Consider the following 27,174-nt stretch of genomic DNA (forward strand, 5'->3'; position numbering starts at 1 on the left):
GGGCATACCTCCTACAAACCAAAGGTGTTTAAACTGATGTTGCAAGGTGGTATAAAGAGGTTGCCAGCAGCTGTAGAACCAGATAATATTATCGGGGAAATGTGATATCGGGGACATGTGATATAGCGGTGTGGGCGTTTTCTGACAAAAAAATATTGCTGCTGCTGCAAGGCCTGCCAGCACACACGCAAACGTATGTTTTAGCCTGGTATCCATAACAACAAATAGATTTTTATGAGAAAAAGTAGATGCTGCAAATCGGTGTTAAAAAAAAAATGCATGTTATGTGGTGGACGGGAATAAGGGAACAATGGCATCTCTAATAGCATCTGGGCACAATACTAAACTAACAACAAAATGACACTTGAGAATTAATTATTTCTGATTCATCTATATTTCCATTTGAATTCTATTGAATTCTATAATACAGTGTCCGTCAATTAGAATATCTTGTTGATATGGCAACTGGCAACACTCGAGGTATGCAGTGGTACAAGCATGTTGTCTTTTCAATCTCTCTCCTCCTAGTTTGGTTCCCTCCTTATTCAAGCATGCCACTGTAATCCCAATCCAACATATCCACTCCCGACTGTCCTCCTGTGCTTAACTATGACCCTAACTATCACCCTGTTTCCTGTCTTCTTTCCACTCTAAACATTTGGAATGGATTTTCTATTCCCAAGATTCTTCTTATCTAAAACCTTCACTCCCTACTTCCTTCTCTAAAATCTTGCTTCTGTCCATCCCATTCCATAAAAACTGCCCTCCTTCATATCATTAACTTTCTTCATTCCGCCTGGCACAACAAATTATCTTCTATTCTCATCCTCCTTGATTTTATCAGCTGCATTTTGCACTGTGGATCATCCCGCCCTTCTGTCTCCCCTCTCTTCACTGATTCTTCCCTCTCGTCAATGGTTTACTTCTTATTAGATCCAATACAGTATTTACCAGGGCTCAGTACTTTGTCCACTTCATTTTTCTCTTTACACTGTTCCTTTTTCAAAACTCATATCTTCCTTCAATCTATCCTCTCACTTCTGTCCAGATGTTTCTCAAATATACCACACACTTGGGTATTTATACAGTTAAATATGCATAAGTACTGTATCTGTTCCTTAAGTGTGGGAAAAGATGTTCCGTCACACATTGCAGACCTTATAACTTCATAATGCACTCAAAGCACTTCCACTTATACTTAAGAAATTCAGCCTTATCCTATCTAATTCCCAGGTGTGCTACAGGTATGTAACCCTAGTTGCACAGGTTTAGGTAGGACCATTTGAGCACCCACTTATGGCTCGACCGTCTCAAATGGCTCAATCATAAAACACACAATATACTCCAAATGGCTTAAAAGATGGTTAAAAGTGTTGGAGCAAAATTCAGATGAGGTAAGTAGTAGAAAGTCAAGGTTCATCTGAAGGAAGAGGCACACTACGAATCCTTAATGTTTAGGGGGGACTCCAACTGCAGAGAAATTCACTTTCTAATTTAATGCGTTCCTATGGGGATAGGGAAACTTAAGGACATATAGGTAACCCTCCCTCCTGAACTCCGAACAACAAAACCGACACACTGCATGAAGGCAAAGGATCATTGGGAACAGAGTTTACTGATGAACTCTGCAGCAGCCGGCTACAGATTGCAGGTGCAGGACTTCTTCCGAAGATCAGGTCAGGCACAAACAGGTGACCATAGATGGAGAGAAGACTCCTCGATTTTGACTCATTGAGACAGCAGGACCCCTCAAGAGTAGCAGCCTTCAGCAACAGGTGTTTTGACCCCACGCAGGCTCAGCAGGGAGCTTGGTGGTCAGACTTTGGTTCTTTATAGGCCCTTATCTGTGTTGAAGAACTACAGCAGCAAGGTGAAGCGGGCTGTGAAGTTCAGCCAAGGTGTTATTTACAGCCCCAAAGCTAGAAGGTGTTCGTGCACTGAGGACAACTAGCAAAACTTCAGACTGGTTGGTACCACCAGGCCAATGGAGACAAGCAAGCACTTCTTGCAGATCTCTCAGTTGAGAAGAAGGGAGAGCTATGATTTGCGGTGGTTGGCTAAGTCAATGCTTGTCACATCAACAGTCCTCTGATGTCCCTATGATGGTCCTCCAATAGAAGGAGCATGGAACATTCAAAGAGGTATCCACTGGTGATCAGGCAGCCACCACACATCTGTCCAGCAACACTATGCCACTCTGGCTAAATGTGTATTGGGGCCAGATAGCCCTAATGCCCACTTCCGAAGACCTCAGGCACACACAGCCTGTTCAACACTCCTGAGAAAGTGCTTGACCATGTAAGGTGCTTTCCAACCTAATAGCTCAGGTAGATGATCAACAAAGCCTATGTAACAAAGAACAAGGCTTCATTCAAAAGGAGCCATTTTGAGTATTTGTCACTCAAGAGACATTATTGGGGTACACATAAGGAAAAAAAGTAAAACTCAGTTCACTGCCACCAAGCCTGTTAAGTGTGCATAAGAGTAACCAAAAATGTAACTTGCAGAAAAGGGCACAATTTGCCACTGCTACATTCCATGTTTCCATTGTGGTGATTTGGAGGAACTCCTCACACTCAAATATGAGGGAAGTGAGATACGCGAGGACGGGTTTGAGTCACTTCTGCTTTGCCTCATGTTCTCTTCTGGCCCCTAAACACTCGAACACCCTTCTTTCTTTGCGCTCTGCTCCCACTGTTGCTTCCTTCCACTCATCTCTGAAATCTCACCTTTTTAGCTATTCTCTGATGATGATAATGCATTTTTCTGTGTCACAAACTGTGTTACCAGTGCTCCAGATAAAATTTGGAAGTGGGAGTATTTTACTCCCTATTTTTTAAAGTTGGGAGTAAAATGATTTTTAGGGAGTAAAAATGTATGTCCTTTTACCAATGAGAGTATTTTATAAGTGAGTAAAACTGTTTCATATGAAAAACAGAAATCTTTTTGTAATATCAATTTTTTGCACCTTGTTATTCATGCACGTTAAAAGATCCATGTTTACTTCTTACAGTAAGGCAGTTCTAATAGTTTCTTCCTGTGGTACTACGTGTACTACTGGTCCAAACATATCCATGGATCTGTGAGGGTGAAAGCAGGAACGCAAGATTCTACACGTCTTTTTCCTATTTTTTGTTGTGAGGATTTTTACTCCCTATTTTTATTTTTTGGGAGTACTTGCAATCGCTGCAGATCAGAAATTTCTCTAAGCAGAGAGGGGGTGGGGGTAGATCTTTCTTTGGCAGGAGCCTCCCTCTGGAATTGCACTCCTGCCCCTCTCGGTCTTGAGCCGGATCTCCTTAGTTTCCAAAAGCTTCTCAAGACCTTCCTATTCTCCTCCTTACCCTCTTCCCCCTTCCCTTGCCTGCGTCCCTTATGAGCCTTACTGGGGCCAGGCCGTCCTTCAACCGGTCATCCCCTCCTCCCGTTTACCAGCACGTGCCCTCGGGTACTCTTCCCTGACGAGCTTAGTCTGGTCCACCCCAGTTCCGCACTAGTTGACCCTCTACCCCTGGCACTTTCACAGGCACTTGTCCTCCTAGCCCCCCCTCAGCCCTTGCCCAGCCCCTGGGGCCCCCTCGATCCTGCACTTCTACCTTTACCCCTCTTCCCATCCCATCCCTTTGCCCTGATTTCCCCTTCCCCCACACTTCTGTTACTTCACTTGCACGATCCGAATGCTACAAGGCTTAGTAGGACTGTTACTGTTAGTTAAATTCTCCCTTGCCCCTCCCTCTTTTGTCTTGTGGCGCCTGGAAACACATTCTGCTGTATAGGCACCTTACAAATGTTCAATAAATAAAAATAAAAGTGCTCTATACTCCCCTTATCTGTAGGGCTGGTGTTACCGCTTAGGTAATTTCTTTGTAAAGTTCTTTGGAAAGAGAGATTTATGAATTCAAATGCATAATGCACAAATACACGCTGGAGCCAAGAGAACTGCTTTGCATAGTCCACTCACCCAGTTGGGAGTGATGACCCCAGGAAGTGTGTGCATATCATGACGTATCAATGGGATCCATACCCGGCCCTCGTTGGGACTACTTTTATCCATTCTTACATGGTGTTCGGCAATATAGCGAAAACATGCTTTGTTCGTCATTGCATATCTTCCATAGGTCTAATATACGACAATCAATTAAACACAGCCTTTCTTTCTCACAATTTAACTTGTCCTTCCATGTCTGTTTCACAGTGGATTGTTGTAGTCTTGTTATAACTTGTACTTTAATGGAGAAGCTTTTGACCCTTGGTGAACTGGGCGTTTTGTGGCTTAATTACTTAATAAATGCCAACGCTAAGGGTTTATGCCCATTTGGCAAAACCACTGTTTTGCCCTTTCTGCAAAGAATTTGTTAAAATATTATTTAAGAATTGGTGGCATTAAACAACTCTAGTTTTTCTGTTTTTAAAAAAAAAACAAATGTACATCTTTTTGGATCAGACCAAGATTTTAATTCTGAAGAACAAGCAACTGCCATTACACTTGTGACCAACAAGATTTTTTTTAAGATTCAATAAGTCTGCATCTGATTCCTTTTGCAAATTGAGTTGTCCGTGTAGGCCCAAGTTAGTTTGTAAAATGAGAGCTAACTCAGTTGCCGTGCTCATAATGAATGTGCTATTGTACCATGAGGAATGGAAATGTAGCCTATTGTGCTACATTTCCCCTTTCTCTTTGCTTTGGCACAAGTGTGCGGAAACCTCTGGAATGCTAATCCTTAATATCTTCCATGTGCCACCACTCTCAACCAGTTGTAGTAAGGGTCTACCGGCACTTAAACGCTGGTCCAATGTGAAATTCTGATTGAAATGCATTAGATGGAAGGAATGGCTTGAAAGGTCATTGGCAGCTGGACATTGGCATAAAATGAAGCTATATTGCGGTAGGACCCTTCAAATGAGGGTCGGTTGAGAGCTATGACCACTCCTCATCGCACCACGGGTCTAATTATAAAATGAGTGCGGTATAAGAAAAATGGCTTATGATGATAGTATTATTGAATCAAACAATTTATTTTTATTTTACAAATTTCATCTTTTACAAAAGCGTACGGTGTGAAGACTTCATAATGGAGCTTTTGCTACATTCAGCATGATACACCAGAGATCGAAAAAAGAATTGATTGGCAGGGACCAAAAGTGGATATGAGGTATCGGACATCATCCAGTAAGCAGGAGAAGGAGGGGCTAGTATCCAATTTCCACATGCTAAATGTAGCCCTTTTTCCACTGTATGGCAATTCTGCTGTCAATGTCTTCTAAGTGTCCTTATGCTCCTTTATCTGCCTTATTAACTGCAGAGATAATTTCACATCTAGGCATTTATTTCACGAGTTGGTCTGAGGAGCCAAAGGTAGTTTCTGTGAGTTGTTGGTGTCATACTAACCAGACTCATTCTTCTAGGCAGCAAACAGGATTTAAATGGGTCTCTGATCCTTGGTAAATTATAAAATATGAGATGCCTAGATCGAGTGATATATTAAACCTACTGTAACTGGTTTTTTCATTTTTTATTTCAGATAGATCATTTTGGATTTGATGAAGATTTCACATTCAAGCAGCGTTACCTTTTAGCAGATAAACACTGGAATGAGAATGGTGGACCGATACTTTTCTATGCCGGAAATGAAGGAGACATTGACTTGTTCTGTAATAATACGGTCTGTACTCTTTTCTTCATTTCTTGAATGTACCAGATGTAAACAAAACCTCTTTTGAACACGAACACAGTGCATGGTGTTGATGCCTTGAATGTGTGTGTGTTGTCCATGTTGAAGCAATGACCAGACATATATTTTGCCTTTTCACTTTTAAGGCTGAAGTGCAAACTGCATAACTGGACCTGCTGGTTATTCCTCAGTCTTTGTGATAGCTGAGACAAATCTTAAATGAATGTAGGTAATCTTTGGGCCACCTTGCTGCATACAAAGGAATCATCAGGGCTAAGGTTTCTGAAAGGTTTTTGTCAGACATACTATTGCTTTAATTAAGATCTGCAAACATTTGTCCTGCTGTTGTGTTATTGGCGATTGGTTGAGAACACTGACACCAGAGTTCATGGTGCAGAAAATGTGGTGATAGATCAGCATGGGAACATGAGGATCTCAGTAATGGATTCAAAAGAAGTGGGTCACATTTTTCCTGAATTGAAGGTGGTCGGCAGTATCTTTCCTTTCGATTGAACAGTGTTTTCAGGCTCTTGCAGCTTGTACTGAAAACGTAAAGCCTCCAGTTATTTTCTTTTGTACACACATTTTTGACAACCCATGTTTAGATCAGCTAAGCCTGTTAGGCTCAAATTCTTTCAATCCTGAGGACTTTACAGATCCCCCTAAATGTGGCAACATTTTCCACAGTTAGCCAATGTAAAAAGTGCTATGTAGGTGTCATAAGATAACAACTCAAGATATGTAGAAGAGTTACTGTACACACTGCAGATGATTTAGGGCATGCTTTGGAAGGCCCACAGAGGTATTGTTGGCATGGCCCAGTTGTGACATCGCCTAGGTGAGTATAACCTGGACACACAGTGGAAACCTCATATATGTGAAGATGTGGTGAAACCTTTGGAATTTAAGAAAGCCTTTCTTCAAAACAGCTGAGATCTTGGGAGTCAGGCAAGTTCTTATCCATCATCATGCCCAGGTTCTTTACTATTTAAAAAATGGGCTGGGGAGTATACCCATATGCTTGGAGCATCTCCCATAGGACCAGAGGAAGTATGATGCACCTACCAACATAATCAACAATTTGTAGTGATTTAATTTTTAAACATTGTTGCTCATCCACTAGTGGATGGTGTGCACACTCTGTGTAATATTGGGTCCTAGAGATGATGTATTTGGAAGGGCTTTAAAGTAGAGTTGTATATAATCTGTATAGTTGTAGAAGGACTGATTATTAAAAGCACTGTTGACAATACAAAACCGTTTGTGCATTACATTTGTCATCCAACATTTAAAAATGGAATCCTTATGATAGCCATAGCATTTAAATAAAACCTAAAAGGTGTAGAAAGGAGAACAAAAAGAGGGAAGGAAACGTATGTGGTGCGATTGGAGTAGTTTGTGTTCCGCCGTCAATCTGTAGTTATCTTTAATTTCCAGCTCTTTTTGCTCTTGATGTTATAGTGCTTCATCTTAGTTATCAGATTCCTCTGAGGCACCTTGCCTTCTTCCGAGTGTATTTCGTTTCTTCTCATGGTGACCTTTAGAAACCTGGGAATTCTCGTGGTGACACCCGGTGTTGAGTCTGCAAATGCAAAAGGCAGTAGCTGGTTTAACAATCTGAATGCCCTGTGTTCCAATAATTGGCAAGATAAGTCTTCTCCTCTGCTCTCTGTAGAATGGACATAAGAAAAGCAGATCTACTAGAAATTCTTGGTTTGAGCTGCAATGGGCGCAGCCTAGTGGAGCAACTATGTATTTCCTAATCTTAGATCCATTTAGAATGAGATGGCTGAATTGGATGAGCATGAAAAACCTTTTCTCGTGCAAGTCAAAGATAAACGTTTGGGGTTTGGAAGTTTTTTCTGTTGCCTCAAAGAGTGGCTATTTTTCAGTGGTTTTGCCGCAGTTTGTTTTCCTTTGCACACCTCTGATTTTCCTTCTAACTTGCATGATCATTGTCCTCTTTATGCAAAGTAGATGTTTTATTATTGTAGCAACATCCATTACATGTGCTTTTAGTTTCCATTTTGAAGAGATTACAATCTGACATGGACATTCAATCTCTTCTTGTGCATGCCAGGCCTCATCAACCATTTCAGAGCCTTGGGATAGATGTTTTACAAAATATTTTGCTTGAGCTACTTTAATCAGTTTAGAGATGGGAAGAGAGATCAGATCGAATTCCACTGATCTGTAGGGGAACTATTTAGTAGCTTTAAGACAGATGTCGAGAAGCCAAGCTCTACAGTGTCTAGTTTTCACAGGCACTCTCCATATGCCCACAGGTCAGTCACATTATTATCTTGCTACAAAATGTACCACTATTTGGGGCACTATTTGTCCCTAAACTTATTCAGGAACCTTTTGCTCTGCATCCTGCAAATTCAGATTTTCTTAAGGTTTCAGCTGGATGAGCTTTCCAAAAGTCTGAATCAGTGGCGGGATATGGGTAATGTGAATTTTAAAGAGACTGTGGAAGTTGGCCAGGTTACAGCCTTGTTGTAATCCGTATCTCAAAATGTCTTTGGTTGATTGATCCATTATAAGGCCTTCCCTTGAATGTCTAGTTGTTAGGGGACATAAAATCGGTCCAGGCACCAATGAAAAAGTGGTCCACAATCACGTCTTAACAATTTGTTACTTTTCAGTGTTTTTGGTAAAAGATGTTGCAAATAATGCATTTGAAAACATATTTGGATAGTGATATTGGTTCAACTAGTGTAGTAATTTATGAAACTGGCCCAATGTTGCCAAAAAAGTGGTCCATTCTAGCCCAAACAATTTGCCCATACTAGAATCTAGTGCTAGCTAGTGTGAACCTGGCCTCTGGTATATCTTCCTGGCTTGGTTACTACTAGTGATTTCCCCGCATACTCACCAGGGTCTCCAAGAGGTAGTTGTGGCTCAGGCCTAACTCCAATGAGCTGGAGTGAGGATGTCCACAGGTACAGAATACACTTTTCATTATTCCCATATAAGAGAGGTTCTATGCACTGTTTGTGTAAAAGAATATAATACATTTCAATAAAAGGTCAAGCAAAAACAATTCATTATCAAGTACGTACAACTTTGTAAAACAAAGAAGACACAATGTGGCAAGCATGCATTGCTTTTAAATATGGTTTCTTTCAGAGTCAGTACAAAAGTCCTTCCTGGCAAATAAAATAAATAAGTCAATACTTTTCGATTCCGATTAAGAGGGACAGTATTGTGACTGGGCGAGGTCTTCGGTGGGGGAGAGTTACCTCTGTGCTAAAGTGCCCCGGTCTAAAAGGGCCTTCAAGAAGCAGTTCCGTTGGAGGTAGCCCCTCGAGAGACGGTGGAGATGAAGAAGGGGTCTATGATGAAGAAGGAAATTAATAAAATGTCACCAAAAGTGCCTGAGGGTCAGGAGAGCAATACTTCTGCAGGAAGGGGTTGGTCGTTCCAAAGGTGCTTGTGTGCATGTTCAGCGACGGCACATCAAGCCAGATGGGAGCCCCTGACTCTGAGGAAGGACAGTTATTCGAAATCAGAAGATTTGCAGGACAGAGGTTCTAGAGAGAGGTGGCAGTGCCTGGCAAATAGGGGGGAGTTCAGTGAATTGTAGAATATCCCTATAAGCATACCAAGGGATTCTGGAAGGGTCTCCTGCACAAGGGAATGATTCCACTGTCTCAGACATGCATCTACCAGCCAGAGCTGGTTTTAGGACACGCACTACACACACCCTTTCGAGGGGATTGGGTCCTCCGACGTATTCCATATCTATTACCGTAATCACCACAGCTGTGCTGCTTCAGAAAATCTTTCTGCGCCCTGCGTCGATGACGTCGATACGCTGTCCTCGAGGGCCTCCGTTGAGCCGACGTCACCGGATGTTATAAGTAGGACGCCCGTAGCCTCAGTTCTGTTTTTTCCACGAACGTGTTCGCTTTGGAGATCTCGGCACGCCTCGGTCCTTCGGAGTTCTGTTCTTTCGGTTCTTCGAACCTGTTCGTTGTGAAGATTTCCATGATGTCTTCGTCTTCTTCCACCCCGTGGCCGGGTTTTAAGAAGTGTTGGGACTGCGGGTCCAAGATGTTGCTGACTGATCCGCACGACGCTTGCCTCTGGTGCCTTGGTGAGGACCACGACACAGATGATTGTATAGACTGCCAGTCGCTTACATCGAAGGCCTTGCGGGAGCGTAAGAAGAAGTTTTCTGTAGGTAAGGTGGCCAAGCCCCGGAAGTCGAGATCCATTGGGCTTTCAACTGACGTTTTGAGGGGCGACTCTCCGCATTGTCGGTGTATGTCTGGGGGGGGGGTCTCGGTCCAGGAGTAGGTCCCGCCATTCCTCTGCCTCTTCGAGGCACTCGCGGAAGCACCGGCATCGGTCGCCTTCCCCATCCTTGTCCGAGGACTCCGCCCGTCGGCGGGTGGCTTGTCCCAACAAGCACTCCACTCCTGCGGAATGGGATTCATTCCGGCAGGAGATGTTGGCGATTTTTCTATCGCAGGGCTCCGTTCCGTCCGCGCCGGCGAAAGACGCCAGCCGTGACCGTGCTAGAGACACCACTCGCACGCCTTCAGGTTCGAGCGGTCGTCGCGATCACCGGGCACCTTCGAGGTCCCGGTCGGACAAGGATGGTTGCTCTAGACATGCCCGCTCCAGGTCCCGGTCCTCGACGCCCTCGAGACCGTCGGAGCCTGTGAGGTCTTCGAAGAAGACATCGGCGCCAAGGTCGTCGAGGGACTCTCTGCCTCTGAGGAAGCCGTTGGCGCTTTTGCCGCCCAGGCTGTCGAAGGACACACTCTGGGCTCCGCCCTCGAGGACTGTGTCAAAGCCATTGGCGCCACGCTCGACGCCGATTCCATCGCCGCCTTTCGAGGCTGCTTTGTTGGATGTACCCCGTGGCACAGTGGAACCCCCTAGAAGGGCTCTGGCCGAGGCTAAAAATGTCTTTGTCCCTTTTTCTGTGCCCTCATTCCAGCCTCTGGATTATATTTCTGAGGTGGATGAAGGGTCTGAGGAAGGTATGGTTCCTGAGGAGGTACCTGACGAGATTTTGTCTGGTCATAGCAGATTGAAGACCTGCGGCAGTCGTTGCACGACGCCAGTGGTCTGGACACCTCTCCGGAGGTGGAGTTCTGTAGACCTGAGCCTGGCACCCATGCCGAGTTTTCGTACCAGCACCTTATGTTGAGGGTCACGGAATACTTGGGGGTGGTCTGCGCCACCAGTGGATTTTCTGCAGGATGACCTGATGGATATCCTCGACCAAGGTCTACCAACTGACCCGGTACTGCCATGCCATATGGCCTTGCAGAGCAGGGTGGCAGCAGCTTGGACTGCTCAGGAGAGTCTCCCGGCAGTGAGCAAGTATTTGCCACGAAAATACAGCCCAGCCAGTAGCGACCCCTGCTACTTGACCACGCACCCCACTCCGGAGAGTTTGGTGGTGCAGGCAGCTACGGCCCCAGCTAAGCAGGCGTCATACCCTACCATCCCTCCTGATAGGGACGACAAGCATTTTGATGGCTGGGTGAAGAAAGTGTTTTCTTCAGGGGGTATGGCTTTACAGGCAGCCAACTCCATGTGTGCCTTGTCACATTTCACGCACACTCTGTGGAACTGTATTTTGTTAGCAGCTGATCGTATTCCTGAAGGGGAGGAACGGGATGGTTTTCTTGCTATTTTGCAGGATAGGAAGGATGCCATGTGTGAGTTTGTTTTGTCGGGTCTGGACATGGCAGATTGTGTCAGCCTGTCCATGACGGCGAGCACCGTAATACGCAGGCTTGCGTGGTTGCGGATGTCGGGGTTTGCTCCGGATGTGCAAGCCCGGCTCCGCAACATGCCCTTTGATGGTGAACATCTTTTTGGCAGCAAGGCTGACGAGAGCCTTGAGAGGTTGCAGACCTCCAAAGCTGCAGCGAAGTCGTTGAGCGCTGCAGTTTGCCAACCTCCACCTTTTCGTCCTAGGGACAGCAATGGAGGGGAGGTTCCTTTCGATATTACTCATCCTTTGGTAAATCAAGAGGAGCTGCAAGTCAAAGGGGCCACCGTAGGGTGTACCAGAGGTGGAAAACAGTGTACTCGAGGTGGCAAAGCTGCTCGGGCAGTTGCCTCTTTGCCCTCAGGCACTGCTGCAGCCGCTTCAGCTCAGTCATGAGGCCATGTCCCATGGTTCGCCGATTGGGGGAAGGCTGGCGCAGCATCTTGTAGAGTGGTGTGCTGTTACTTCAGATGTGTGGGTTCTGGAGATCATAGCCCACGGCTACTGTCTTCCTTTCCGGCAGAGGCCTTGCGACAATCCACCAGGGAATCTCTCTTTGAAGAGTTCAGATCCGCTCCTTGCGCAGGAAATACAATCCCTGCTGGAGAAAGGCGCCATAGAACTGGTGCCTGTAGCAGAGAGGAACAAGGGATGGTATTGCCCTTATTTTTTGATTTCGAAGAAAGACTGGGGATTGAGACCCATCATGGACTTGCGCGGTTTGAACAGGTTCCTCAAGAAGGACAAGTTCTAGATGGTTCCTCTTTCTCAAGTCTTCCAGGCCCTTCAACTCCAGGACTGGTTGGTGTCTCTCGACCTCAAGGACGCTTACTTTCATGTGCCAATCCATCCCAAGCACAAGAAGTGCCTGAGGTTCGCGGTTGGTGATTCGCACTTTCAGTTTCGGGTCCTGCCGTTCGGATTGACCTCTGCCCGAGGGTCTTCACCAAGCTCATGGTGGCGGTGGCAGCGTATCTCATGAAAGGGGGGGATTCACGTCTACCCCTACCTGGACGATTGGTTGATCAGGACGTGCTCTCCTGAGCAAGTCTTGGATCATCTGTCCATCACCTGCCACTCCATTCACAAGCTGGGCTTCTCCCTCAACTTAAAGAAGTCCCACTTGACGCGAACTCAGCGGCTCCAGTACATCGGAGCAGTGCTCGACATGTCCCTGGGGCAGTGTTTTCCTCCCCCAGGTGAGGGCTCATTACATTCCGCAGATGGTGCACAAGTTTCAGCATGCCCAGAGTCTCCCAGCGTTCGAGTTCTTGAGGTTGCTCGGCCTCATGGCATCCTGCATTCTTCTGGTGCCAGAGGCCAGTTTGCGGATGAGATCTCTGCAATGGGCTCTCAAGATGCAGTGGTCACAGTCCTCCAGCACGATGTCGGACCCCGTTCAGGTGCTGCCCTCGGTCGCCCAGGACCTCCTTTGGTGGGCCGTCGAAGGCAGTCTGATGAGGGGGGGCTCCATTTTGGCTGCCCTGGCCGGAGGGGACGATTGTGACGGATGTGTCCCTCACGGGATGGGGAGCTCATGCCAACGAGTTGACAGTCAGCGGTCGTTGGTCTCTGTCGGAGTCCAGACTCATATCAATCTGTTGGAGCTGAGGGCCGTCGGGCTTGCCCTGAAGGCTTTTCTGCCGACTGTGCGAAGGAAGAATGTCCTGATTTTGACGGGCAACACAGTGGCCATGCACTACCTCAACAAAAAGGGGGCGGGGGACAGGGTCACTTCCTCTGTGCAGGGTGGCTATGCAGTTCTGGGCCATCCAGCAGGAAGGTTCGATCTCGACAGTTCATCTGGCAGGAGACAAAAACGAGACAGCGGACGCTCTGAGCAGGCAGAGCGCGATCTCTCATGAGTGGGAGCTGGCTCAGGAGATTCTCATGGAGATCTCTGCCCTTTGGGGGATCCCTCAAGTGGATCTCTTCGGCTCCAGTGTCAACCGGAAGTGTGAAAGGTTCTGCTCGTAGGAATTTCCTCCAAAAGGGGCCTTAGGAGACGCGTTCGTGGTGGAGTGGTCCTTCCCACTGCTGTACGCGTTTCCTCCAGTCCCCGTCATCCTGCAAGTGCTGCGGAGGTTCGGTTCCCGGATGATCCTCATTGCTCCGCCATGGGCCCGGAGAATGTGGTAACCGGACCTTCTAGACTTGTCCATCTGCCCTCCTAGTCGTCTTCCCTACCAAGACGTTCTGCTCTCACGGGAGGGGGGGGGGTCAGGTTCCCCATCCAGAGGTCAGATCCCTCAACCTTCTCGTTTGGCTTCTGAAAGGTTGAGGTATAAGGATTGGGACCTCCCTGAAGACGTGATGGAGGTGTTGCTTTCGGCCAGACGGCCTGCAACCAAGTCCCTGTACCGTTGCCGTTGGAGAAAGTTCTGCGACTGGTGCAGGGTTAAGAATGTGGATCCTTTTTCATGTGACATTCCTGTGGTTCTGTCTTTTTTTCCTTTCGTTAGCCCACAAGGGCCTGCAAGTGGGTACCATTAAAGGTTACCTGATGGCGCTGTCCATATTTAAGCCCTCGTCTGAGGAGTGTTCTTATTTCAAGATTCCTTTAATTTCTCAGTTTCTCAAAGGGCTCACTAATGTGTTTCCGCTGTCACCTTTCCAGGTCCCCGACCCGATTGGGATTTGAACCCTGTTCTAAATTTCCTAATGGGTGCTCCATTTGAGCCGTTTCATTCTTGTCCTTTTGAGACTGTTAACCCTTAAAACTGTGTTTTTAGTTGCGGTCACTTTCGCAGAGTGAGTGAGTTGCAGGCACTTTCTGTTAAGCCACCCTTCATGGTGTTTCATAAGGACAGGGTTGTCCTTAGAGTTCGTCCTTCCTTTCTTCCGAAAGTTGTCTCGGACTTTCATTTAAGCCAGAAGGTCATTCTTCCGGGATTTTATCCTCCTCCGCATCCTGGTAAGGAAGAGGAGAGGCTCCATAGGTTGGATCCTAGGAGAGGTTTAAGTTTCTACATTTCATGCATGTCCCGAGTCAGAGTGGACGATCAGCTCTTTATAGGATACGCTGGAAGGTGTTTGGGACAAGCTGTTACTAAGCAGACTTTGTCTAGATTATCTTGGTAATTTCTGAATGTTACCCCTTGGCGGGTAAGGACCCTCCGGTAGGCCTACGGGCCCATTCTACTAGGGGTATGGCTGCCTCTACTGCCCTGCAGAGGGGTGTTCCTATTCGTAACATCTGTGAAGCAGCCACTTGCGCTTTGGTCCATACTTTTGTACAACACTACTCCCTAGACTCTATCCATGGGCAGGATCTGGCCTTTGGCAAGGCGGTCCTTTACTCTGCAATTTGATTGGGCATTTTAAATTTCTATATTCTAAATTCTTTTCCCTCCTCCATACGTTGGTACTGCTTTGGGAGTCTGTCATAGATATGGAATACGTCTGAGGACCCAATCCCCTCGAAGAACAAGTTACTCTCTTCCCTGGTAACGTTCTTTCGATGGGATGGTCCGACGACGTATTCCATATCGCTCCCTCCCTACCTGCCCCGCTACAGAATTTCTTATGCGATTGCAGCTTACGTTTCCTCAAGGCTTTCTGTGGTCATTCTGGCAGACGATTGGTGCCACACGTTCTGAGGAACAAACTACAACTGAGGCTACGGGCGTCGGGCGTCCTACTTGTAACATCCGGTGACGTCGGCTCGACGGAGGTGCTCGAGGACAGCGTATCACGTCATGGACGCAGACGCCGAAAGATTTTCCAAAGCAGCACAGCTGTGGTGATTACTGTCATAGATATGGAAAACTTCGTCGGACCATCCCATCGAAAGAATGTTACCAGGTAAGAGAGTAACTTGTTGTTTTGCCAGGGACACAATCTCAATAACTGAATTAAATGTAGTATCCATTCCAAAGGTTTTATTTGTATTCAGTTTGCTTGCCATTTGCCAGCATCATGACATCTTATTCAGGCATCCTTTTTAAAGCATATTCTGCTGGTGGAAGAATACAACTGTTTGACTCTTTCACCTTTTAAATTAGAAATGCATTAAACATGCTCCTGTCACCAGGCTGCACATACCTCAGCCAAGTTAGCAGTGAAAGGGGACATCTAATGAGCAGGTTATCTTCACACTTGGTATGTCTGATTCCTAACAGACATTCAGAGGTGTGACAAATGGTTGGAATATAAAGAGGACCAGGAATGTTTAGTTTTCTCAATTACATCATCAAAAGAAGGTAGAAAGTTGTTATTTCTGTTTCCCTTTGTCTCTTGTCCCATTTTAAAACGGGTCATACAGGTGTCATTGACTGCATTTTTCATTGCTTAGGATAAAAAGAAATAGCAGAGGTTTCCCCTACTTTTAACTGGTTACACTTTCACAGAGACTTTATTTTCTTTCACACCGTAAAATGGTTTCAGGATGCATTCAAAGTTCACATTCATCTTCAGTGCTTTTGGTGTGCACAGACCCTTCGGGGCACAGATTTTTCAGAATGCTTAGCAGTATAAGGGTCAGCACCTCCGCATCCATAGGTAGAGGTTTGCAGCAGGATCTGCTACTACATCGACTACATTCAGACATGTTCCTTTAATAGACCACCTGTTATATGAATGGAAGGAAGATACTCTTTCTCAACACAGCAAGCTCCTGATTGGCTGGGTTTCATTAAGACCTGCCTTTCATCCTATCAGGTTTTGTTTATACCTTGTCCAATGACCAGTATAACCCTGATGATAAGTGTTGAATAGTCATTTAGCAATTCCAGGACAACCAACTAACTGGATGATCAGTGCTTTGTCTCCCTTTCCCCTTGGTCAGGCTGCTGTCCCTTTCCCCATGCTGCACATCCCTCTGCAGTCATCATTGAACACATTGTGAAATAATTTGCCACAGATAATCCACCCGAGGATAAGAACGTGGGCAAAATTATATTTTGTGTGGCATAGCGGGTGCATCTCTTACAGTTATCAAAAGTAGCTGCAGATGAATCGTAAATGCAACACACATTGGTAGTACCCACAGTTTGGGCTTTTGTGTAGGCATGGAAAGGCACTTGCCAGGCACTGCTGTAGTGGTATTAACTGGCCAATGATGGTCGCAGGTGCAAATACTTGGGCATTTTATAGCAGTGGCTGGCAAATGCTGAATACTTCTACACATACTCAAAACTGTTGGCTTTGCCACTGCTTGTTTTTTGTTTTTTTAACTTTATTTATATTTGCTTGACATTACAACAGGGACATATGTGAACAGTACATCTAGCATACAGTGTATATATGATCTGTAAAATGGATAGAGGCCATACTGGGAAGTATTACAGGTGGAGGCATGCAGGGGCATCTGCATCACCAGTATTGTCAATGTTTAATGACTGCAGGTAGGTACGGAAAAGGGGGGGGGCATATGTCTGTTGGCAGCCGATTGCGTAATGACCCATCATTACTCAATATCCGAGGCCCATGTGACAGCGTGAAGCCATTGGTTTACATTGGGACTACCAGGGCGCAGCCACAGCAAGAGTATACAGCGTAGTGCTAGGGACCTACAAAGTCCAACCAGTCTTTTATAGCTGCGCTGAGGCATTGAAAATTGATGAAACAAGCATGGCATTGGGCATTGTTCAACAGGACAGTCGAGCATCACCGATAACACCTCACATACCCCGTCCCAAAATGCAACAATTTTCGGACAGGCCCAGAGCATATGGATATATCCTGCCTTATCAGTGCTGCATCTCGGGCACCTGGAAGAGCGATCATGTAACATGAGGTTTAGCCTAGTGGGGGTGTAGTGAAATCTATGCAGTAGTTTAAATTGGATTAGACTAAATCTATAGGGTGTCCGGTCAATTGGTCGACAACAAACTGGTCGACTGCAATTTGGTCGACACCATTTGGTCAAATTTTTTTTTAATTTATATATGTGTTTTGTGGGTTTTCGTGTGGGGGAAAAAAAAAAAGAGAAAAAAAGGGGGTTTGGGGGGGGCCCTCCCAAAAAAAATCAAAAAAGGGGTTAAAAAAAAAAAAAAATTCGAACATTTGGCATTCGACCAAATGGTGTCGACAGTTGTCTCGTCGACCAAATGTTTTCGACCAAAGGACTGGTAACCATCTATAGTTTAAGGATACTTTGCGTGTACAAGCACACATGGAATCCCACCTTTCATCTGTTCCGTCTACTCCGGACCCCACGAAACTTAAGTAGTGGTTGGCATGCCGGTCCTGAAGCTGATTATGACCTAGACAATCTCCCACGGGCTGAGGTGCCCTCCATGACTAGTGCTAGTAGTGGGTTTTTAGGGGGCAATGAGTGAAACTGTTTCCACGCGTTCTTGATAACTCAACGTAGGCCAGCAAAGTGTAGCCAACGGGAGGGGCATGGCCTGAAGAGTTCGGCTAGGTCTTGCCACTTGATGACGGACCCCATCTCGTCGATATCTTGGAGGAAGCCAAAGCCACCCGCTGACCAGCTGCGTGCAGTCAGTCACTCCATCCATCAGGTGGGGTCCCCAGTGGGGCCTTCAGAGGGGAAGATCACCATGAAACGAATTGGGGACACCCATCTGCTTTCAGATTTTGCAAATATTGTAACCCCAGCCGGTTCAGTATCTCCCAGAGTCTGCACCAGTGGGGGCACAACCAGGGAGCGCATATCTCGAGTACCAGCTGCTTGTCGTTCTAGTCTGACATGAGGGAATGGACTGTCGGGATCAAAGCAATATGCTGTATATTGCGCTTGGGCTGCAATCCAGTATCTTTCAAAATTAAGTGGCAATTGGTTGAAGTTCTCTGGTTCAGTACTCCCTACCTGCCGCGCACCTTTCTTTGGAACACAATTTAGGTCAACCTGCAGCCTCACTCCTTGTTCTTCTGGGGACCAACTCCAGATCCCCAATAGGTTGAAAGGATACTGGGATGACAAACTGTGGATGATGATGGGCGCTGGGGGGCTTCACTGGCCCATGCATGTAGAGATTGCATAAAGAATTGGTTTCATGGTCAGATTAGAAAGTCTTCTTTATACATTAAAACTTGTTGTTTTATTATTGCTTATGCAACTCCATACGATAAAAATTGAAAGAACATAGTGCAGGAATGAGAATCTGTTCGTCAGGATACACGCACTTCCTAGCTGGATACGGCTTCAGATCAGGCTACCCAGCACAACTGGCGCCCGGACTCGGGAGGACCAGCCTCTAGCCCTATTCAGAGCTCATCCTACTACCGATCTTGCCCTGAAAAAGACTTCGCTCGAAACGCGCGTCGGCTGTTTTCACTTACCAATGGGTTATGACTGATGTTATACATCACTATGTTCTTTCATTTTTTATCGTATGGAGTTGCATAAGCAATAATAAAACAACAAGTTTTAATGTATAAAGAAGACTTTTTCTAATCTGACCATGAAACCAATTCTTTATGCAATCGCTACATGCATGGGCCAGTGAAGCCCCCCAGCGCCCATCATCAACCGCAGTTTGTCATCCGAGTAATCTTTCAAAATTAGGCGTGTCCAACCCTCCGCAATTGCATGGTCTACTCGGCATGTCCCACTTCACCCGGACAGCATCCGAATGCCATAGAAAGCTGTTGATCGAAGATTTAAGTTTATCGAACAGCTCAGCTCACGGCCAAAGAGGAATGTTGAGGAATCGATTATAGTAGCTGCGGAAGCACCACCATTTTGAGGAGTGCGACACATCAAGCTGCTGTAATTGGCAACTCTGCCCAAATGCTTAGCTTCTGCAAGAGCGCCGTCAGATATATCCCATAATTCCAGATGAACCCCAGTATGTCCCGCGGGCCACTGTGGCGTCTGTCAGCGGGAACAGTTCGGACTTGGTGCAATTGACCTTGAGCCCACAGGGTGCCAAAGTGAGAGAGAGAGAGAGAGACATCCCGCATAATGGGAGCGAGGTTAGCATCAGCGTTTCGTACATATAGCAGTGCGTTGTCTGCATAGAGTGAAATAATCTCAGGTTCTCATATGGGCATGCTTCTGGCGAATCCTATCAGCGAGGGGTTCCATCACCGCTGCGAATATCTGGGGCAAAAAAGGGCAGCCCTGCCTAATCCTCCTGGCAATGTCAAAGAGAGCAGAACGTACTCCTTTAACACAGACCCTGGCCACCGGGAGAGCATGCAGCAGTTTCACCCACAAGATGAAACCAGGGCCAAATTTGCTTTTTTCCAACACGGCCCACAAGAAACGCCAGGACATGGAATCGAAGGCTGTCTGCATGTCTAGCGCCGCTGCCACCGCCTACGCCTCCTGGCCAAAATGTTGAAAAGTCATTTAATATTAAGAGTTGTAGAGCGCCTTGGAATAAACCCAGCCTGATCGGGGTGAATAATATGTCATATATGGAGCGAGTCAAAGGGCCAGCACCTTGGCGAAGACCTCCACATCGCTGTTTATCAGAGAGAGGGGGGCGATAGGAGCCGCATTGCGTGGCCGGTTTATCAGGCTTCAGTAATACTGAAATGACCGCTTCCCGCAGTGTGGGGGGGAGTTACCCTGCAGGACAAGACTCTTCCCACATGGCGGACAGCCGAGGGGCCAGGCGAGCTTTGTAACATTTATAAAAAATCAATTGTAAAACCGTCGGCTCTGGGGGCCCTACCCAATGTAGGCGCCTCGATGGCACAGAGTATCTCCTCGCTGGACATTGGGCCATCTAGTCCCTGTCTGGCTTCACCGGATAACACCGATCATTGTTTGCATACAGAGACTCCTAGAAGGAGCGAAACTCGTCGTTAACGTCTGAAACGGTATGTACCAGTGCTTCATCCCCCCCTTTCGATAAGGGGGATATGCTGAGGGCTGTTCTCCTGATGCGCCAATCTGGCCAATAGTCTGCCAGGGAGCTCCCCCTCTCCATACTGTCTCGCAGCCCAGGGGTTGTCAAGGAACTTGCACTCCCTGTCTGCCTGTTCCATAAATGTGTCCAGGGCAGCCCGATCTAACTGAGCATGACAGTCGAGGGGGACACAGCGTATTGCGCCTCAAGTCTAGCAAGTAGGGTTTCACTCTCTCGAATGTACCGGCAGATCGCTTTCAGAATCCCAGACTCTTTTGACAGGACCAAGCCGCAAATGTAGACCTCAAAGGCCTCCCACAGGGTGGTTTGAGAATCCACTGTACCAGTGTTAATCTCAAAGTATTTGTTGATACTAGAACCAAGCTTGGTCTTGAAGACAGGGTCAACAAACGCATCAGGCTTAAGTTTCCATAATCACCTTATAAGGCATCTCTCATACCACACAAGTGTCACGGTCACCAGGGAATGATCAGAGAAGGTCCTGGGCAAGATATCCATCGTGTCTATCAGACAGTAGCCACCTGTAAATCCGCGAATGTGAGTCATGTACTGTAGAGTAAAAAACTTGTCGGACAGCGGGTGGAGTAGCTTCCAAGCATCCATGACACCCAATGAAGCCTGCCCCTCCAAAATGGCCATGGCCGACCTGGTCAACTGCCGTGCCTTAGTGCCAGATCTATCAAGCTCCACATCAACTATGGTGTTAAAGTCACCACCCCACAGTATTGAACAAGGGGATATTGGGCTAGAAGGGCAGTCAGCTGGGAGTAAAATTCAGGTTATCGACATTAGGCCCGTAATATGTTCAAAAGCACTACTTCCAGTCCCATCAATATACCATGTAACCGGATGAATCGCCCTAGAGGGTCTGTGTGCCATCTGGTGAATGTATCTAATAGATTTATGCAATCGGGTCATTACTCCACGGCTCTGGGTGGAGTAGGTAGTGTAGTACTGCTATGCTCCCCAACTCTTGGCAACCCTGTCACAGCCCATAGCCAGTGTGTGTGTCTCTTGTAAAAACAGGACACAGGCTTTGTGATGTTCAACATACAAGTGGAGTTTGCACAAGTGGAGGATTACCTAACCCTCTAACATTCCAGCTCATAAATAGAAGCCCCTCATCCGCCATTTAGTCGGTAAGCATATGACAATCCACACCCGGCCTGAGCCATACGAAGGTACCTATTTGCATAAACAAAAATGAAATGTACCCCACACCCTGGTCCGCAAGTCAAGAAATGTTTTAAACTTTTGTCCCACCCCATCCTCCCCCCAACGTCCCCCCCGCCCCCCAAATAGAGGCGTGAATGCCCATCTCCCTTCTGACCAACACCAATAGCAACTCTGCAATGGGCCTGTGCACAGACTACAGGCCGGCTTCAGCACAGAAGTGTGACACAATAGGGTAATCAATTACACATTTTAAAGTGACTTGGAGCAATATAAAAACCATGAGTATTTCCTGCGGGAGGCCCCATAATGAGGGGCGGGTCGATCTACCCTGTCCTCACAGGGCACTTAGCACAGTTGCAGACCAGATATTCAATTCCATAGTGATTACCCAGGGAAATGGTCTTCTAAAAACTTCAAGACCTCCTCAGGAATGGTGAAGAAGTAGACATTTTCAGCGTGTTCGGCCCGGCTATAGCATGGAATATTTGACCCAACAATCACAGAGCCATTTCTTGGTAGCTAAAAAGGATTTGCGCTCTTGTTGTACAGTGACAGAAAAATTAGGATAGAGGTGGCTTTTAGCAGAGCCCAGTAGCAGTTCTCCTTTGACTCTGGCAGCCCGCAGCAATGCATCCCTGTCACGGTAATTAAGGACTCGAGCTATTATAGGCCGAGGAGGAGCCCCAGGCCTAGGTTTCGCAGCCAAAGATCGGTGGGCACGTTCGATTGCAAACTGCAGTGATAATCTGGGACCATCCAGTAAAGAACGGAGAGTGCATTCTACAAAATCCTCCATGGGCCCTTCAATGTTGTCTTCTGTCACCCCAATTATGCACAGGTTGTTGCGCTGTGACTGAGACTCAAAATCCTCATTCTTTTTGGTGGTGGCCTGTACCTGCCTAGCCAGCAAGTTGACCTTGGATCTGAGCGCTGAGATGTTGTCTTCAGCAGAGCCCACTCTGGGTTTGACCTCTGCCACCTGAATGTCTGTTTTCTCCTTGTGAGCCTTGATGGAGCTGATCGTGCCGCTCATTTTGTCAAGTTTGGTGTGCAGTGTTGTGAATCCTTTGCGCATGTAAAACCATCATTTTCTGGCATTCAGAGGGTTCCCCAGATGTCGTGGGGCAGTCATCTGCTTCACTTTGGGATTCATGGGGCTTCGGCAATGACTTGGCAGACATATTGATTGAGCTTTGTTTCCTGCCCACTCCTTTAGTCATAGTGACCCAGTATTCTGGGTGAGGCTCAGCAGGACGCTTAGGGCGAGTGATTGCAAACATTGACCAGGGAAGGTAATATAGCACAATGTGGGCCCCCAGGCATGTACAGATCTGGTCCCTGTGAAGGTTCTGCGCAATCCCCAGCACAGAAGGAGGGCAGCCCAGAGTGTGCTCAGATGGAATCGTACAGCTTGAAGTTGTGAGGGCCATCCCCTAGGATACTGTCAAGCAGCAAACCACTCCAACTCCACGGGGGGCTTGATCATTAGCAGGTGGGCGCCAAACCCAGCAGAGCCCAATGCCTGTTGGAGGCTGGTGCAGCACCACCACAAACCAGCAGGAGCAATGGACCCACCAGGAGGGAAGAAAGAGGGGCATCCCAGATCACCCGTGTGAGGGAGGCTGAGGGACCAAAGCGCGCAGTTACACTCACTGCAGGCTCAATATTGGGTGATTGAATGATGCCTCCCCGATGGCCTGTAAGGGAGAAAGGGGCTCCCCCCCCCCTATACATTCTGCATGGAAGGAGTCTATTGCTAATCCCATCGCGGGGAGACGTCTCCCTTGTCGTTTCCCTGACGACAGTGGAAGGAAGCCATTGGATGATGCACTCGGACTCCATTTTGTTTCACCCAGACTCCATCTTTTTACTAGGCCGCACAATGATTTCCAAACAGCCTTCTCTCCCACCATCCAGGACCGCGCACAGCCAGGCCATACACCCCACCACCTCTTCCCCTGTCTGTGCTGCACCAGCCCTTTTCTCAGCCCAGGCGCAATTTGTTGCAAACAGAAACAGTATTCTTTCTCTTCCTCTGAGCTCATTGCCCTGTGTGTGACCGGGGCAAATCTTGACGTGTGTATTCATCCGGCTCCACAAAGCGGCTCCTGCTCCTTCAACCCCCACCTTTAGAAATGACTGCTTGCACAACCTTTTGCCCCTCTACTCTCCTTTCATGTAACTGTTTGTGAGACCCTTCCCCTCGGACCACCCTAAATTGCCCCCCATATACCTAATCCTGTATCATCATATATTCTCCATGAACTAACACCCGTCAATCCATTCGTTTGAACCATGAGGCACCAGAGAGAATGAATCTCAGATCAAACCCCACATGCCCCCCCCCCCTGAGAGAGAGCCAGGTTAAGAATGGGTAAAGACCAACCCTGCCCCCGGCCCCCACACAGGCCTGGGTTAAGAATGTGTATGTGTTTGGCCACGATTTATAGGCGACCCCTCATTGTGGTATAAGGTTTATGCCCAACATTACTCTTTGCATGCCAAGAATTATTGTGTAGTTTAGATTAGCTTGAACAGTTAAATTTTGTGGATCCAGCCTGACCTTCACCCTGCGGAGATGAGCCCAGCTGACCCACGTGCCCACAGAGCGCCCCAGCTGCAACAACCAATTGGAGTATGGCACTGTTTGTTACATACTCGGCTATAGGGGCCCACCAGTGAACGTTGCTATTTTACACTGTATGTTATGACGTATTTTTCCTTTATAATATACTGTTCGTGTATCATTTGGCAGAGCGCTCTGCGTGCACCTTTTACCTGATATATACTTTATTCAACTTGCAATCTTTCTCCTGGTCTCATTCCCTAATGGGGTGTGTCCATTTATTCTGAGTTTGGGATTTGAGTTTTGGGGAATGTCCACCTTCAGGCGCAAGCCAGCCCCAGCACGGTCTCTGCTGGAAGCGAGGAGTGTAGATATTGCCTGGGGTAGAGGCCAGGGACGGCACAGGTGCTGCAGCAGTCACCGCATGGTGGTTTCGGTGAGGTAGTCGATGCGGCACAAGCCCCATCACTAGGGCACAGCAAGTACCTGTGCCAGCAGCACAGCAGGCCAAGCAGCGCCGGCGGCAGTTCGGGAGCAGGCCCAGAGAGCTGCTGGAGTTTCAACAGTGTCCCCACAGCAGTGGGAAGAAAGAAGCAGTCCAGGACTTCTCTCACTAAGGGTACATAGGGGGCAGGGAATGTGGTTCCACTCACCGCCATTCTGCGATTATAAACACCAATGATGTATCCCCAGCGTAGTGGCCTCTGCATGGTACCGCTCCACAGTCGAGGAGCACATTGGTCCTCTAGAGCAGGGGCCATGTGCGGTCCAGACACAGCAATGCTTCCCAGCAGGATGGGCCGCGCAGTGTACACCACTCGGTCAGAGCGTCGCAGACCTCTGTGTCAGCTATTCAGCCCAGGAGCGGGCCGCGCTGGTTATGGGAGCGGATAGCAGTTCCTCGGGTCCAACATGCACCAAACTGGGTTGGCAGCACTGGGGGTGGGGGGCGGGGGTCTCAGCTGGCCATAGCTTGATGTTCGCTGAGGTTTGTGGTCTGAAGGATCAAATTTGTGCTGTGTGAATTTGCCGGGCTGCAGAGCTCAAACGGCCATCTTGGATTGTGTGCAACAGCGCCCCCCCCGCCCCACTGCTTGTTTTTAACAGGACTTCAATGAAAGACACACATGGTGCTTACAAATAGAGTGGCTGAAGGCAGATTGGCTAAGACATTCTTATTGCATGAGTAATGCGTTCACAGCTCCAATTAAGTCATTAACTCTCAGAAGACGGCTTTAAAAAAAAACACTTGTATTCAAATAGGTACAAGCAATCCTATTTACACATACCACATCTTAATCCACCAATAGGAATATAGAAATTTTTCATAAAAGAAGGATAAGATGATACACTTTCTCTACTTGCACCCCTCTCTCTCCCCCATCAAATAGACCCCTCTGAAAAAAAAATCCAGGCACTACAAGTCTTGACAACATAGACTGTGTGCGACATTCCAAATTTCAAAAAAACATTCTTGTTTTATTCAAAGTATTTAAATTGAAACATAGAAAACGATTTAAATTGAAACATAAAAAACTACCCTCACCTAACACATTGTGAATGCTAACACTAAAACCAACAAAGTCTAAAAAACTAGGCTTCAAGAATAAACAAGTACCCAAGACACAAACAAAATCACATAACACAATACAAAAAAACCTAAATGTGTCAATAAAAAACATATAATCCCAACATGTTTCTGTTCTTCAATGCCCCTTTCGGGCGAACATTCTTCAGGAGAAACCTTAAAACATCAAAACATCCACTATTCTTCTCAACACCGTGTTGAATGGGTAGTTTCAGGCAAACAGCCTAAAGGGAAAAGAAACAGAGGAAACTAATCAGTCCCACAGGGGATGGGGTGTTTACCAAATGTAAGAGTGGAATCAGTTCAAGAAAGAGAACAGTTCCACAACGGGTCTAAAAACAAATTAAACCACTTAGATTTACCTTAAAAATGGTGAACCTTCAATGCACGTCGATAAATGACTGATAAGCTAGTTTTTCTTCTTTGAAAAACCAAAAACCTTCCAAAAGGGGCGTCCTAGTCCGCTGAGATATCGTCACACCTGGAAAGAACACACATCACACTACCAATGAGCCATCCATACTATTGTTGCCACAGATTATCAAAAATACCAGTCATGATAAATTCAAAAGAATGTGTGGTAACGGGGACATACCTCCACACGAGTGAAACACCCCACAGCGTGGGGCAACGGGAGGAACTCCCTTGTTGTAACAGACTCCCTTGTTTTGGCAACCAACACCAGTCCACAGATGACTGTACAATAACACAGTGCCAATCTGCAATTAAAACAAAAGCAATCACAAGCCACTTCAGGATACAACCTCAGTTCAGTGTCCCGATACATCACAATTACCAACAAGCTTACCTTTAGCTTCACAAATGCAAAACACTTGCTAGTGACTCGCGGAGGTCTAGACAGCCATTATGGCACCCGCACACGTTTCTACCAGATACAATGATATGGTCCGGCTGGCAACACGATATCAACTTCCAGGTAAACACAGAGGAAGGACAACTCTATTCAACGGAACACTTGCCAGCCAAAAACACGGTGGCCATCTTTGCCTGAAAACCCCCAACAACCAAATGCAAACCGTGTTGAGGGAATAAGTGCATGAGGGGACATAAATAACCCAAACCCAGAAACACATTGCAGATGTCAAAAACAAGCATATTGGCAATATTTGGAGGCATGGTAAATACAAATATTGAGAAGTTACATACTCATGAATGCACTGGACCAAACGTGTCACAAAAAGCAACGTTTGTCATATACAAGATGATTTCAGCCCAAACATGAACATTTCATACTTCTATCTTTGGCTTACCAGATGCCAATCAATACTTTCGTTGAGCCTCCGACCTTTCTATTGCTGTGCAGGAGTCCTCCAGACGTCCTCCCTCTTGTCCCCACGACTGAGGCCCAGGAACACAGGATCTGCATCACTGCATCCCCGCAAAACCCCCTTTTTCCCTAAACGAAAACCTAAACAAATATATATATATATATATATATATATATAACTAAAAAAAAAAAATTGATCATTTGTCCTGTCGACCATTTGTCTGTCGACCATTTGACTAGACACCCAGTCACACTACCAACTTGTGTAGTAAAGACCTATACCAATAGGTGGGTTACCTAATACCAAGAGGACACGGGTTGTGTAGTCTCCCACAGGTTTAATATATCAATTCTT

At 46.7% G+C, this 27,174-nt stretch overlaps 1 protein-coding gene across 1 annotated transcript in view; it reads left to right on the forward strand.

Annotated features, from left to right (window-relative positions):
• Nucleotides 1–27,174, forward strand: part of PRCP (prolylcarboxypeptidase) — a 514,316-nt gene that overhangs the window by 154,067 nt on the left and 333,075 nt on the right. Inside the window, exon 2 of the mRNA XM_069639880.1 lies at nucleotides 5,523–5,663. Coding sequence (XP_069495981.1) covers nucleotides 5,523–5,663 — 141 coding nt within the window. The remainder of the gene's footprint in view (nucleotides 1–5,522; nucleotides 5,664–27,174) is intronic.

Source organism: Ambystoma mexicanum, chromosome 7q, assembly GCF_040938575.1.
Source record: "Ambystoma mexicanum isolate Mex_15411 chromosome 7q, UKY_AmexF1_1, whole genome shotgun sequence".
Lineage (NCBI taxonomy): Eukaryota > Metazoa > Chordata > Amphibia > Caudata > Ambystomatidae > Ambystoma > Ambystoma mexicanum.